Source organism: Rhopilema esculentum, chromosome 4, assembly GCF_057945365.1.
Source record: "Rhopilema esculentum isolate cy_ngs chromosome 4, ASM5794536v1, whole genome shotgun sequence".
NCBI classification, from domain to species: Eukaryota; Metazoa; Cnidaria; class Scyphozoa; order Rhizostomeae; family Rhizostomatidae; genus Rhopilema; species Rhopilema esculentum.
The window spans coordinates 7,717,362-7,733,172 of record NC_142818.1 but is presented as its reverse complement, the minus strand read 5'-3'; the positions used below and the strand labels follow the sequence as shown (position 1 = coordinate 7,733,172).

Here is a 15,811-nt window from a genome sequence, read left to right as displayed (position 1 = left end):
AATTTTAAAGATAATAGATTTAATCTTGAGTTAGCATATCTCCCCCCCCCCCGCCCCCCGTTCCCAAAATGCTTGCATTAAATTCAATCACGTCACAGTCGCTAAGTCAGCAAGTGTAGTTGTGACGTAATATTTGCTACGTCAGATTGATCCAGTAAGACATAAATAGCGTCGCGTTTGATAGTTCATTGCCTACAAGCTGAGATTCGAATGAACAGAGCTACGTTTAGGCTGTGATCGAAATATACTAGTGTTTGTTGATATATCAAAATTGAGATATCACTGAAGATGGAAGATTTACTCAAGGTTTCTTTAGACCAACCTAACAATCAGCGTATCCGGACAGAGCCTTTCAGAGTTGCTGAGGATGTTTTCAAAACTCAAGATGCCTCGTGCCAAGAGACAAAAAGAGTTGTTGCAGATCGTCAAGATGAAGAAAGCTCGACCTTTCATGATTTGCTGCAGACCTTCAGTCAAGAGGTTGATGATCGGGAAAAATACGCAGTTGCAGGAACCTACGACAATAGTTCTTCAAGGTAAGACTCTGTTAAGATCAATCTTAAAAGTCTTTTTCGATGTATTGAAGCTGACTCAGTTCTGAAGGTCTTTTCTGTTTATAGCTGAAGTTTTGCAAACCTAACCTTTTAAAGTGGTGACAAATGATTTTGTAAATTCTGTATTTTCCTTTCTTCTTTTCGTAGGAATGATGCCTTGAAATCGTGCAGTGTTTCTGCCCTCTCAGATGAATTAAATTATGCCGATGCCGACGAGTTTTATGAATTTGGAGAGAAGTCTGATGAGGAACAAAGGTAAACACCTACATGTTTACTTAATTTTTCATTACAATATGTTAATGCCTTTGCGCTTTATAATTCATCGAAGAGGTAATGGACCTTACATACCGTCAATCCTTGAATTGCCCCCCTCGAAAAAGCGCCCACCCTAGAGCTACAAATTGTCAATAAGCCCCTCCTCGAATAAACCCCCACTGCTACCGTAAATTTTTGAATTGGACCCCTCCATTTGATGATTTTTACCATCTATGGTTGCCTATGGCATTATATTGAATCAACACAACCAATTCATACTTTTGGTTGTAATTAATTAAATGCTTACAAAGAAATTCCTACTTAAATAAACGAGGTCTTTTAATAATATCTTCTTAATGTCTACAATAATTTTATAAGCCCCCCAGATCGTTGGCGTGTGTAAATATCTTATAAACGTATAAAGAATATTTTGATGTTACTCTTAAGAATCGGCTCCGTGGCCAATTCTACAGAAAAGATTTCGTCTCCTCAGATAAAAAGACATTTACCCTTATTTAAGTGTAGATGGTATATATCCCTTCAGAAGCCACACGTCGTATGAATCTAAAGGGAGAGTTATTTAATCATCAGCATCATAACAGTGCTATACATATTCAAAATATTCCTTATGCATTGACTCGTCAAGATTCTCTATTATGTTACTTATATGATCATTGTGTAAATATGATTTTTTTACTTGTGGAAAAAGGTATGTTTTCGTCAGTGACAGACCTAAGTTCCATCATTTTTTCAGTGACAATGAAGAGGAACCATCACTCTATAATGACATTGAGAATTCAATCGCAAGTGATTGTGAAGTATCGTACAATACACAACAATCAGAGGAGGAATATTGCGATAATTATCATCTTTCGCAGACCTATGAAAGGTACGTGCGAAAATTTTCAGTTGAAGTGAATCCTAGGAAAAAGTGCCAGTTGTATTGTTCGAAGGACAAAAATACAGAGTTTTCAGACGTTCGAAACGTGCTTTTGGTTTCAATCAATAGTCAATTTTTTGTAGAATTAAGTCAACACACTTTAATCATTGTTCTAAATTTAAGTGACATATTGATACTCCATCAAAAATTCCGCTGAAGAGATCCCCTAGCACTATCTTTCAGATCTATTTTTATAGAAAACTTTACCCAGAAGAGTATTCATGACTTCGAAACATAGGAAAAAGATTGCTCGTTCATTGCATTTTCATTGAATATTCTCAATGCTTTTACAAAAGTCAGAACAGCATTCATGTGCTTTGAATTTTACTTGAAATCGATAGGGCTTTAATATTTCATTGACTCTGCCTTCTTGTTTCATTTTTGGAAGGACAAGCAACAAAAACAACTAGTTCTGCCATTGTAGCAAATTTTTATAATTACTAGCTCTGTTTGCAATTTGCAAAACTTGTATACATTAACTACTACACACTGTAAGCATTGTCGTCTAAAATCTGACTGTTTCAACTCTGTTTTCTCGTCCAAATGCTTGTTTATATTAAAGTAAATTGGGCTATTCGAATGCATATCGTAACTTGCTTTAATAAATTCTTTCTTGTACGCAGTGATTTGCCAACAACCAGTGAAACGTTTCAACATAACTTTCAAGAGCAAAGCGAAAGCGTTTATTATCACATTTCCGGCGATCAAGAAAAATCGGAGCCGATTTATTCCAATCAAGAGACTTATGAATATCAAAAAAGGTAGAACTCGATTTAAATTTTTCAAAATAATGATATCATTGAAACATAAACTTTGAAACTTGAACATCTTTAGTTCGTTTTCATAATGACTTTCTCTGAAAGGTGTTGCAGAGGGATGCTCAATCAATCAAGCGCTTGTTTACTTTATTGCCTACATCGAAGAAACTCCCTTTTACATTCTTACTTTATCCCTATTTCGTATACAGTTTTTCCTGTTGCATATTTCTTTTTATAAGCTATGCCAGGCTCCTATACCCTTTATTTAAGTGATTTATAAAGCAACACTAGTTTAACCCTTGCCACGCCATTTTATAGAAAATGGTAGAGATTAAAATATTGTTTGATTTGCTACATAAATTCAGAACGTTTTTGAAACGAAAAAAAACCTCGCTATGTAACAAAACAATCTAGAAATCTGTTTTATTGTTTGCTGTACGTGCTTTAATGAAAATGCATTTGATTTCAATTTTCTTCAACCTTTGCAAGAAGAGTTTTTGAATAATACTCATCATTATGTTATTCTTATTTAGAAATGCTGCCAGTGACGTAACGACTGCTGTCAATGGATACAATGCTCATAGAATTCAAGAATTCACGAGCCCTCAAAATGAATTTGACCATCTAGATGAATCACTGGCAAGTTTGAAAACAGAGCTTGCAGAAATTTTCAGGTAATAACATTCAAGTTCAATTTTTGAAATTCATTTTTGTAAAAAGGTGGTATTTTTGAACTTTCTAAGGACTTTAATACAAAAGGTGCTAAAATACCATTCGGATGACATATAATGGAAATTACAATTACCTCAAACTGTCAGCCGGTGCTCTGTTGTGAATGAATATAGTTTTTCATGTTCCGGCATGCAAAGTAAAATGGTTTTAAATTTATACTCCAAATTTCACTTTTTTGCATCTATCCATGTGCCTTTGACCCTGTTGCCCTCACAGATTTGATTTTTTTGCTTTTCTTAAAGCCTCATCTTTATATTATCCATGCTGGAAATATCTTTGACATATTGAACATCAATTATCCAAAGCATCACAGACCCATGAAGAGAGTCAATATCTCAATTTAATGACAATTTGAGTTTTGGAATTGCTGATCAATTCCTCACTATTCCATGGCCTTTCAATTTTCATTCCTGCTTTTGCCAACTTTCTTGTTAACAGAAAACAGTACTGCCCTGATGTATAAAGTAAATTCACATTATTGTTATATCTTCTATAGGAGAAGAGATGGACTACTTGCAAGAATAATAGAAATAAAGCGAGTGCAAAATGAGAAACTCAGCTTCTATTCAAAGATGGTGGATGTAAGTCGTTCTAAATCATTCATATCAGATCAGTCGTAGCGTCTCTATATTTACGTGACAAGTTCCTTGAATAAAATGATCGTTTTCATTAGTTTGATACGAAAATCTCGCTTCCTGATTAAAGAACTTCTGTAACAGTGAGTGAATTGAATGAGCAATTTTTTGGACAACGAACCTTGCAACGAACAAAATGTAGGCAAGAATGTTTAAACCATTAGAATATTCAAAATTGAACAACTTTTTGTTAGATATCCAATAAAATACTTGCTTCCATTCTAGAATGACTACAGCAACATGATGGATGAGCTGAGACGCCAAGTTCTCATATCTAACGATAGGGTTAGAGGGGCCCAATTTGACATGGAAATGGCTGATTTTGACCTCAACCAAGCAAACTCTCAGTTGAACAAAGAAGCAATGAACCTGGAGCTTTTCAAAATTGGGTTGACCCAGGCCAATGAGACCTACGCTGGCAAGTTGCTCTTCTTTCATCAAACGAATAGGCAAAGCTCAGAAAACTTCGAGTGCTTACAAGCGCAACTTGTTGAGCAGAGAAAAAGTTTCAAGGAAGAGCTGAACGCCAAGCAAGTTCGTCTTGCCCGTCTTAAGATGGCCTTGCATTCAGCAAAAGACAAAAAGAGCTTGATCATGGGGCACTTGGCAAAAAGCCGTGAGAAAATTCTGAAGGCCAAGCTGAAGAACGACAAAGAATTTGTCGATGTCTACGAAGAGCTTGCAAAGAAAAAACATGTTAATGCAGAGATGTCCCGTGCTTTGGAGATGCAAGATCGCATGATTACAGGCTTGAAAGAAGAAGGTGCTTGTTTAGATGAGGAAGTGAAGATTAAGGAAGAGAAGCTAAAAACAGCTAAAAGTAAATGGAAGAGAAGATTCCTCTCTTTCTTTTGCATTCGTGTAGAAGAAGACTGACTTAGTTGTGCATTTTGAAGTCTGTTGTATATAACTGTTATTTTATATTACTTGGTTGATCTGGTTTGAAGATTGTCTTTTCTTTCTGTACCACTGGATTTTCTGGCTTAAAATTTGTCTTTTTTAATGGTTTGAGATGTATTGTTACAAAGGAAAACAGAGAAATGTTCAATAATGGACGTTTTAGATCAAACGTTTTGCTCGGTAAATAAAGTTCCAAATCTTGCAATAATTCTAATGCGTAGGAAAAATATGATTGAAAATGTCGGCTTCCAGTTGCAAAGCATAACGCTTTTGCCATCAAACGGGGAGAAGGGTTATGATGGGCTGCGCCGAAATAAAATCCTTCTTTGAATGTAAAAGATAAAACCGACATTCACGTCAGTTAAAAGCAATAAACTTTTATCGACGTGGAAGGATCTAATTGACTGAGACTTTCTTTGTAATGCCTTTAGTTGTTTCTTCTGTGCAAAATTCAAGTTGCACGCACAAAATAGAACTTTAACAAAATATATACGATCTGCTTCAATAGAGAGACTATGCGTTCGATAAACGTCGATTAAAGCTACTTCAGGGGGAGTTTTTATGTTGTGACGAATGCTGCTCAATCTTTGCCTAAATATTGGCACATTAGCACATTTTCAATAGCATCCCCCTCGAAACGATGCTGTTATATTCAATATTACGAGCTTCGCTTTTGACTGAATAGAGTTGTCAGATTGCTAGGAGCGCTTCGAAGGATTTTTGCAGCAAGTCTCATTGGATTCTCTTTGCTTGCATTAATTTATTAGAAGATTAAATCACCGATGAAGTGCACATTCAGCCAAAGACCTTAAGTACCATATTCAAATGCAGACAACTTATTGTCTGACTGAGAATTTCCGATTTCCGAAGTAGAAATGACTGACTCGTGAGACAGTGACTTCCTTTTTCGAGTTTTGTCTATCGCTACTTTCCAAGGTTAGATCTGAATAAACTAAATATTTGACTGAAAAGTATAGAAGAAATGCTTGTATCATTTATTCCAGCGTCATTATGAAACAAATTTATGCCAATGTATCGTTTTATGGCAATAGGATTTTTTATGCGAAATTTGTCATAAAATCATGATGAAAATGCTGATGTCAGCAAATCATGTTTGAATATACATGAATTGAAAGCTTGCAATAAGACGAGTCAAAATATGTCATTGTCATTAAAAAATATCTTTGCAGTGAGGAGCTACCGATGATTTTGCTTGGGTTTTTTTCCATCAAGACTTGACATCCAAGCATTTTCGAAAAGGTCAGCTGAAAGATTATGAAATTCTGGGCCCTGTTTTACAAGAATCAGATGAGAAAGCAAATGTTTGGTTGAATGTCAGATTGCCAGGCTATAGGCCATATCTTTTTTGTTTTACAAGAATCACATGAGAAAGCAAACATTAGGTTGAATATCAGATTGTCAGGCTATAGGCCATGTCTTTTTTGTTTTACAAGAATCAGATGAGAAAGCAAACATTTGGTTGAATATCAGATTGTCAGGCTATAGGCCATGTCTTTTTTGTTTTACAAGAATCAGATGAGAAAGCAAACATTTGGTTGAATATCAGATTGTCAGGCTATAGGCCATGTCTTTTTTGTTTGACAAGAATCAGATGAGAAAGCAAACATTTGGTTGAATATCAGATTGTCAGGCTATAGGCCATGTCTTTTTTGTTTTACAAGAATCAGATGAGAAAGCAAACATTTGGTTGAATATCAGATTGTCAGGCTATAGGCTATGTCTTTTTTGTTTTACAAGAATCAGATGAGAAAGCAAGCATTTGGTTGAATATCAGATTGTCAGGCTATAGGCCATGTCTTTTTTGTTTTACAAGAATCAGATGAAGAGCAAACATTTGGTTGAATATCAGATTGTCAGGCTATAGGCCATGTCTTTTTTGTTTTACAAGAATCAGACGAGGAAGCAAACATTAGGTTGAGTATCAGATTGTCAGGGTATAAGCCCTGTCTTGTTTGTTTTACAAGAATCAGATGAGAAAGCAAACATTTGGTTGAATATCAGATTGTCAGGCTATAGGCCATGTCTTTTTTGTTTTACAAGAATCAGATGAGAAAGCAAACATTTGGTTGAATATCAGATTGTCAGGCTATAGGCCATGTCTTTTTTGTTTTACAAGAATCAGACGAGGAAGCAAACATTAGGTTGAGTATCAGATTGTCAGGGTATAAGCCCTGTCTTGTTTGTTTTACAAGAATCAGATGAGAAAGCAAACATTTGGTTGAATATCAGATTGTCAGGCTATAGGCCATGTCTTTTTTGTTTTACAAGAATCAGATGAGAAAGCAAACATTTGGTTGAATATCAGATTGTCAGGCTATAGGCCATGTCTTTTTTGTTTTACAAGAATCAGATGAGAAAGCAAACATTTGGTTGAATATCAGATTGTCAGGCTATAGGCCATGTCTTTTTTGTTTTACAAGAATCAGATGAGAAAGCAAACATTAGGTTGAATATCAGATTGTCAGGCTATAGGCCATGTCTTTTTTGTTTTACAAGAATCAGATGAGAAAGCAAACATTTGGTTGAATATCAGATTGTCAGGCTATAGGCCATGTCTTTTTTGTTTTACAAGAATCAGATGGCTATAGGCCCTGTCTTATTTGTTTGTTTCAGATGGTTAAAATTATTGACTCTAAAACTAACATTGTTTTGAGAGGGGGTGCACTTTAGAGAACTTGTAACTGTTATTTTCTGAACGCCCTTGAGCAAGCAAAAGTGCATGTTTAGTTATTACATTTTCATCTCACATTTACAAATTTCATTATAATTTGTCTCTACATAACACTTTGCTATTAACCGTGTTAAAACAGATCACGTGGTACAATATACAACATGATTTGACCAGATTCTGTCATGAATTTTGTCAAAAAATGGTTGAGTGTTTTTTGATCAAGAAAGTGAACTTAGCAGCTGCGGGCAGGCGATGACCGTTGTCTTCGATTACTGAATCGTGTAGCAAGGAACCTATGTTTTTACTCGATTACTTTGTCGATCTTTCATACTGATAGGCAAGGGCGGATTTGAGAAACAATAATTAGGGGGCGCCCTAAATCCGCGTGGTCCTTAGACACGAATTTGTCCATGTAACACAGATCTTCGGAATCAGCTCCCCAAGATTGACTAAACCGAATCTGTCATAAATTTCGCGTTCAGGAGACGATACCCCCTTTCTCCGCCTGGACTATTCACAAGGGTGCAACGGCTTCGAGAAGTGGGGCAACAGCAATAGCCTCCTCTAATAATCCAGATTTTTCTGAAAATTTTGGGAATTTTGCTTCCTTTTTAAGAACTTCTAGGAAATTTTATCTGAAGCTTTGGTCTCTTCTTTTGCTGCGTTGTTGAATATTGCCGATTCACAAGTTTAAACTCTTCCATGAAAATTTAGTTCCTTTCCAATTTGGTCAAATTTTATTTAGGCAAATCATAGTCGCTACGAAGGAAGATTATGGGTAAGTGTACTTATCTTTTCAAATCAAACAATTGCAGAATACAAATCATTAAATTTCATGGGGCTTTTTTACCATATCACTACCTCACCGCTGCCTAAAATTCATTCTAGTCGTGCACAACTCTTGAAGTTCCAATGATCACTGTGATACGTAGTGTCATTAACAACGAAATTTTCCAAAATATTGTAGGAAATTGGATATATATCAGGATTATTATAGAATATATCTACAAAATATTCAGCAAGTGGCGTATAAAAGGCACACGGGGCCCTTACCTATGGACCGTAAGAAGGTACCATCCAATTGTGTATTGCATATTGAACGGAATAGCAAATTGCGAAAAGGATAATTTTTGTTCTTTAACTAGGTGTTCGTTAACTAGCTATTTGCTTCAGTTGCATCTATTCTTATAATCATGGATTTTAAAATATCTAGATGGCTTCATTTCATTGGGTACCCAAAGTTATCAAACTTGGGTGGCTCAGTTCGTGTTACACAACGGTTTTTGGCGCTATTCCACGAAGTTTAGGAATGGTGAATATGAATGGTATGAGCAATTGCTAAAGGCTACATTTTGTATAAAAATGATTATGCAGAAACAAGTTTAAAGAAACATAATCAATACAATGGTTCACGATGTGAAGTTTCAAAGATGACATTGTAGTAAATCTGAGTTTACTACGAAAACCATAATCAGTTTTAGATAGAACCCGCACCTGTTCCAAAAATAGATAAAAGGCGCACTTTTCCCGAATGACTAGTGTTTGTTTTGCATGCATTAAATTCAATCACGTCACAGTCGCTAATGCAGCAAGTGTAATTGTGACGTAATATTTGCTACGTCAGATTGATCCAGTAAGACATAAATAGCGTCGCGTTTGATAGTTCATTGCCTACAAGCTGAGATTCGAATGAACAGAGCTACGTTCAGGCTGTGATCGAAATAGACTAGTGTTTGTTGATATATCAAAATTGAGATATCACTGAAGATGGAAGATTTACTCAAGGTTTCTTTAGACCAACCTAACAATCAACGTATCCAGACAGAGCCTTTCAGAGTTGCTGAGGATGTTTTCAAAACTCAAGATGCCTCGTGCCAAGAGACAAAAAGAGTTGTTGCAGATGGTCGGGATGGAGAAGGCTCGATTTTTCATGATATGCTGCAGACCTTCAGTCAAGAGGGTGATGATCTTGACGAAAACGTAGCTGCAGGAAAATTTTCAAGGTAAGTTTTTCAAGTTAAGATTTTCAGATCAACATTTAAAATCTTATTCGAAAAAATGATACCGAAAAATCTCTTTGGATTTTTTACGTTTATAATTGTTTTATTACAAACCTTTTCTAAATATCTTACAAAATCCTGAATTTATTTTTTAGGAATGACGCCTTGAAGTCATACAGTGCTTCTGCTGTCTCAGATGGATCGACTTATGCAGATGCCGATGAGTTTTACGATTTTGGCGAAACTTCTGATGAAGAACAAAGGTTAGTTCGTTAATTTCAACTCTAAGGCCTTCAGTTAATGTTCAAAGAAATATTCTCTCGTTGACCTTTTTTTCAATGCGATATTTTAATGCTTTTGAGTAATAAAGAGTCTTGGCTTACCTGAACTTTTGTTATTTTCTTAGAATTTCAATTGTTTTTGCCTCTTCTAAACATTTATCGCTTTTTGACGCCTTTAATTACCGTTTTTTATTTGTAGCATTATGTTGCTGACTCAGGCTATTTTAGTTTGATAAGCATTTTTAAAAAATATTTCTGACAAATATTTTCATATCTGATTATTATTTCTCCATTTTATTTCTAGCTCTCCTAACAATGCTGAGCAACCGATTACCGCTGAAGATTCAGGGGATACCGCAGATTACTTTCCAGCTGATGCATGGAATCCGGAACTAAAAGATGTTGAATACAACGAAGAAGATGAATGCTTGCAAGACGCTCAGAGGTAGTTCCTCATGGTGATATCTTATGAGCTATTTTTTAGAAAGGATTCATTGCAAATAATTCTACAAAGTAATTGTAATGTCCATGTACTAATAAGTTTATGCTTCTAAAACTAAGGTCCAATGCCAAATCTACTTGATGAGACACTGTCTCCTCAAGTAAAAGGTCACTTGGGCCTCTTTTTTGCTGATGGTATCCTGCCCTTTTATATGTCATCCGGTGTTTCAGTGTAATCCTATGGCCCCTTATGGCTGCAGCCAATAGGTCATCAACATCATAACAGTGTCATTGATATTAAAAGCATTCCTGATTCACGGAGCCGTCTAGGTTCGTCTCTGCACACTGAGGAAATGAAGATCTGTGAAACTTCTGGGAAAGTCTTGGTTTTGTCATTCTCAAGCTTCAAATTTTCTTATTTTTCAGTGACTATGAAGAGGAACAAGCATTCTCTAATGACATAGAGCAACCACTTTTTAGTGATGGTGAAGTGTCGTACAATACACAAAAATCAGAGGGAGAATATTGCGATGACTACCATCTCTGGCAGTCCTATGAAAGGTACGTTTATACAATAAACCAGGTTTCGTATTCAATAGGTTAAAAGAAAGAGCTAGTTTCACGTTTGATACTTAGGTACTTAGTTCCAATCAATGGACATAAATTGTACAAATATATCTAAGATGGTATGAACATCACTTTAAGTTTATGTGACATATGGATACTGAATCTTCAACTTTAAATAAGTCATTTTATCATCCTACCATTTATTTCTAACTTTATGTAGAACTTTAACCCATAAGTAGACTTTTTCTGCCGCAAAGATAGGTATCCACAGTAAACTACAAAAATTGCTTGTCATTGGCTATCACATAACATCTCTCAATGCTATCATGGATGCCAGCAAAACTTTCATCTGCTTCGGATATTTTCTTGAACACTGTGTTGTTGCTACATTCCTGGAATCACAATTTTTTCAAAACGTTTTCTGTACGCAATTTGCAAAATTCTACATCTACTCCTTGAAAGCACCGTCGTCCGTAATCCAACGGTCCATTCAAAGTCAATGTGATTATTCCAATGCATATCATAACTTTCTTTTACAAATGTATTTCTTTATGCAGTGACTTGCCACCAACCAGTGGAACATCTCCACATTACGCTCCAGAGCAATATGAAAGCGTCAATTATAACATATCCTGTGATCAAGAAGTATCGAAAGCATTTTATGCCAATCAAGAGACATGCATTTCTCAGCAAAGGTAAAAATGATTTATATTTGTTAGGATAATGACATGTATGAAATGCTAACTTTGAACCTTACGTTTTCAGTTCGTTTTTATAATAGATTTCAGTCACTTTCACTGAATGGTATTACAGAGGGACAAACAATCAATCAATCAATCAATCAATTAATCAATCAATCAATCAATCAATCAATCAATCAATCAATCATACATACCAAGCAGTCAATCAACCAATCAATCAATCAATCAATCAATCAATCAATCAATCAATCATACCAAGCAGTCAATCGACCAATCAATCAAAGAGATCTCTATATTCGTTTTTTAATCGCCAACATATACCTTTCATCGTATCTTTATCCCTATATGGTATACAATGTTTCCTGCTGCGTATTTCGTAATTTCATCAGCTATGGCAGGTTCTTTTCCCTTTTTGTGCGACTTAGAGAACCAATTTAACTTAGAGCCTGCCACGTATTCATATAAAGTTTTAGAAAGTGACAGAAAAAGGCATAAAATTGTTCGAATCTATAGAATGGTAGGGAGCAGTTCATAAACTTTTTATTAATTCTGAACGTTTTATTTTAGTTTTTGTAATAGAAATTGAGAAATCTACTTTTTGCTGTATTTGCGTAAATAATAATGTATTTGACGTTAATTGTCATGAAGAAATTCTGAATCATACTTAGAAATGCTGTCACTGGCATGATGACTGAAGTGGATGGATACAATGCCCAGGAAGTTCAAGAATTCACGAGACCTTTCAATGAATTTGACCACCTAGATCAATCATTTGCAAGCTTGAAATCAGAGCTTGCAGAACTTTTCAGGTAATAACATTCTACTTTCCCGTCGAATTTTCTTCTTCGTAAAAATATGATATTTATATTATGATCAATATTTCTATAATGTGATAGATATTTCTTATTGCGTAAATGGAAAAGATTCTCAAATGTTATATAGATGACAGATAATGAAAATAACAATATACTGATTTACTGTCTTGTGCCGATGTTGCATGAATATGCAGTAATTGATGTACAATTTCCTTCGTGCAAAGGAAATAGGTTTAAATTGCTACTCCGAGTTTCACGTTCTCTTTTGTGGCCTCCACACGTCCCCTTGCTATTTCACACAAACCGCAACTTTAAACATTATCAAACGTCATCTCTTATATATTTTTTTTTTTTAATGAAAATAGTTTGCAAAGTTATTGAGGTAGTCCACATTTACCCATCTGTAGCATTTCATTCCAACAAAATCATTAATATATGAATGTAAATCTTTTATTGATTTATACGTCATATTTTACAAGATACAATTTGCTTTCTCGAACTGCTGAGTAGCTTCTCTCTTTTTAACTGCGCTTAAGTTTATTGTCACCTTCCTCTTTTTAATTTATGTTCTTGCTTTTGCAAGTCCTTTTTAGTCAACTAAGAATATGTACTGCTCTGACGTAAAGACATAATTTTATGTTATTATTTTTTGTATCTTCTTCAGGAGAAGAGATGAATTACTTGCAAGAATAATAGAAATGAAAAAGGTGCAGAATGAAAAACTGAGCTTCTATTCAAATATGGTTGAGGTAAGTTTGACACAGATATTAATATTCGATCAATTCTGCCTGTGTATTGGTTTGCGGTATTGTCCTTAAAAAGAATTGTTGTTTTCATAAGCGTGTTTCACAAATTCATAAAACTCGGTTCTCGATTAAGTAGCTCCTCTAGCATTAGTAAGTGAATTGAACATGCGTTGTGTTTTGCTTTGGGCTGAACCTTGCTATAGCATGTAGGACAAGCAAGGTTATTTAGACTCTTAGAAAAATTCTAAGTTGAACAGCTTTTTGTTAGATAGCCAATAAAATATTTACTTCCATTCTAGAACGACTACAGCAACATGATGGATGAGCTGAGACGCCAAGTGCTCATATCTAACGATAGGGTTAGAGGGGCTCAGTTTGACATGGAAATTGCTGATTTTGACCTCAACCAAGCACACTCTCAGTTGAACAAAGAAACAATGAACTTGGAGCTTTTCAAAATTGGGTTGACCCAGGCCAATGAGACCTATGCTGGCAAATTGCTCTTCTTTCATCAAACGAATAGGCAAAGCTCAGAAAACTTTGAGTGCTTACAAGCGCAACTTGTTGAGCAGAGAAAAAGTTTCAAGGAAGAGCTGAACGCCAAGCAAGTTCGTCTTGCCCGTCTTAAAATGGCCTTGCATTCAGCAAAAGACAAAAAGAGCTTGATCATGGGGCACTTGGCAAAAAGCCGTGAGAAAATTCTGAAGGCCAAGCTGAAGAACGACAAAGAATTTGTCGATGTCTACGAAGAGCTTGCAAAGAAAAAACATGTTAATGCAGAGATGTCCCGTGCTTTGGAGATGCAAGATCGCATGATTGCAGGCTTGAAAGAAGAAGGTGCTTCTTTAGAAGAGGAAGTGAAGATTAAGGAAGAGAAACTGAAAACATCTAAAAGTAAATGGAAGAGAAGATTCCTCTCTTTCTTTTGCATTCGTGTAGAAGAAGACTGACTTAGTTGTGCATTTTGAAGTCTGTTGTATATAACTGTTATTTTATATTACTTGGTTGATCTGGTTTGAAGATTGTCTTTTCTTTCTGTACCACTGGATTTTCTGGCTTAAAATTTGTCTTTTTTAATGGTTTGAGATGTATTGTTACAAAGGAAAACAGAGAAATGTTCAATAATGGACGTTTTAGATCAAACGTTTTGCTCGGTAAATAAAGTTCCAAATCTTGCAATAATTCTAATGCGTAGGAAAAATATGATTGAAAATGTCGGCTTCCAGTTGCAAAGCATAACGCTTTTGCCATCAAACGGGGAGAAGGGTTATGATGGGCTGCGCCGAAATAAAATCCTTCTTTGAATGTAAAAGATAAAACCGACATTCACGTCAGTTAAAAGCAATAAACTTTTATCGACGTGGAAGGATCTAATTGACTGAGACTTTCTTGGTAATGCCTTTAGTTGTTTCTTCTGTGCAAAATTCAAGTTGCACGCACAAAATAGAACTTTAACAAAATATATACGATCTGCTTCAATAGAGAGACTATGCGTTCGATAAACGTCGAATAAAGCTACTTCAGGGGGAGTTTTTATGTTGTGACGAATGCTGCTCAATCTTTGCCTAAATATTGGCACATTAGCACATTTTCAATAGCATCCCCCTCGAAACGATGCTGTTATATTCAATATTACGAGCTTCGCTTTTGACTGAATAGAGTTGTCAGATTGCTAGGAGCGCTTCGAAGGATTTTTGCAGCAAGTCTCATTGGATTCTCTTTGCTTGCATTAATTTATTAGAAGATTAAATCACCGATGAAGTGCACATTCAGCCAAAGACCTTAAGTACCATATTCAAATGCAGACAACTTATTGTCTGATTGAGAATTTCCGATTTCCGAAGTAGAAATGACTGACTCGTGAGACAGTGACTTCCTTTTTTGAGTTTTGTCTATCGCTACTTTCCAAGGTTAGATCTGAATAAACTAAATATTTGACTGAAAAGTATAGAAGAAATGCTTGTATCATTTATTCCAGCGTCATTATGAAACAAATTTATGCCAATGTATCGTTTTATGGCAATAGGATTTTTTATGCGAAATTTGTCATAAAATCATGATGAAAATGCTGATGTCAGCAAATCATGTTTGAATATACATGAATTGAAAGCTTGCAATAAGACGAGTCAAAATATGTCATTGTCATTAAAAAATATCTTTGCAGTGAGGAGCTACCGATGATTTTGCTTGGGTTTTTTTCCATCAAGACTTGACATCCAAGCATTTTCGAAAAGGTCAGCTGAAAGTTTATGAAATTCTGGGCCCTGTTTTACAAGAATCAGATGAGAAAGCAAATGTTTGGTTGAATGTCAGATTGCCAGGCTATAGGCCATATCTTTTTTGTTTTACAAGAATCACATGAGAAAGCAAACATTAGGTTGAGTATCAGATTGTCAGGGTATAGGCCCTGTCTTATTTGTTTTACAAGAATCAGATGAGAAAGCAAACATTTGGTTGAATATCAGATTGTCAGGCTATAGGCCATGTCTTTTTTGTTTTACAAGAATCAGATGAGAAAGCAAACATTTGGTTGAATATCAGATTGTCAGGCTATAGGCCATGTCTTTTTTGTTTTACAAGAATCAGATGAGAAAGCAAACATTTGGTTGAATATCAGATTGTCAGGCTATAGGCCATGTCTTTTTTGTTCTACAAGAATCAGATGAGAAAGCAAACATTTGGTTGAATATCAGATTGTCAGGCTATAGGCCATGTCTTTTTTGTTTTACAAGAATCAGATGAGAAAGCAAACATTTGGTTGAATATCAGATTGTCAGGCTATAGGCCATGTCTT

At 35.4% G+C, this 15,811-nt stretch overlaps 2 protein-coding genes across 2 annotated transcripts; both read left to right on the top strand.

Annotated features, from left to right (window-relative positions):
* Nucleotides 1-288: 288 nt before the first annotated feature.
* On the top strand, nt 289-6,240 carry LOC148960355 (uncharacterized). Its single transcript, XM_089114635.1, has 7 exons — nt 289-536; nt 702-809; nt 1,564-1,698; nt 2,373-2,510; nt 3,041-3,181; nt 3,736-3,820; nt 4,100-6,240. Exons 1-7 carry the CDS (start codon nt 289-291, stop codon nt 4,748-4,750), a joined length of 1,506 nt encoding a protein of 501 aa, XP_088970761.1. The 3' UTR covers nt 4,751-6,240.
* Nucleotides 6,241-7,235: 995 nt separating this feature from the next.
* LOC135691156 (uncharacterized) lies at nt 7,236-15,528 on the top strand. The gene is made up of 8 exons (XM_089115964.1): nt 7,236-9,469; nt 9,622-9,729; nt 10,052-10,192; nt 10,615-10,749; nt 11,313-11,450; nt 12,125-12,265; nt 12,936-13,020; nt 13,317-15,528. The coding sequence occupies exons 1-8, from the start codon at nt 9,234-9,236 to the stop codon at nt 13,965-13,967; spliced, it is 1,635 nt and encodes a 544-aa protein (XP_088972090.1). The 5' UTR covers nt 7,236-9,233; the 3' UTR covers nt 13,968-15,528.
* Nucleotides 15,529-15,811: the final 283 nt, after the last annotated feature.

Excerpts from the sequence above, each read along its gene's own strand:
- LOC148960355 (XM_089114635.1), top strand. The coding sequence starts at position 289 with ATGGAAGATTTACTCAAGGTTTCTTTAGACCAACCTAACAATCAGCGT. Across the intron at positions 2,511-3,040 it reads ACTTATGAATATCAAAAAAG|AAATGCTGCCAGTGACGTAA; the intron begins GTAGAACTCGAT and ends ATTCTTATTTAG. Across the intron at positions 3,821-4,099 it reads TCTATTCAAAGATGGTGGAT|AATGACTACAGCAACATGAT; the intron begins GTAAGTCGTTCT and ends CTTCCATTCTAG.
- LOC135691156 (XM_089115964.1), top strand. The coding sequence starts at position 9,234 with ATGGAAGATTTACTCAAGGTTTCTTTAGACCAACCTAACAATCAACGT. Across the intron at positions 10,750-11,312 it reads CTCTGGCAGTCCTATGAAAG|TGACTTGCCACCAACCAGTG; the intron begins GTACGTTTATAC and ends TTCTTTATGCAG. Across the intron at positions 12,266-12,935 it reads GAGCTTGCAGAACTTTTCAG|GAGAAGAGATGAATTACTTG; the intron begins GTAATAACATTC and ends TATCTTCTTCAG.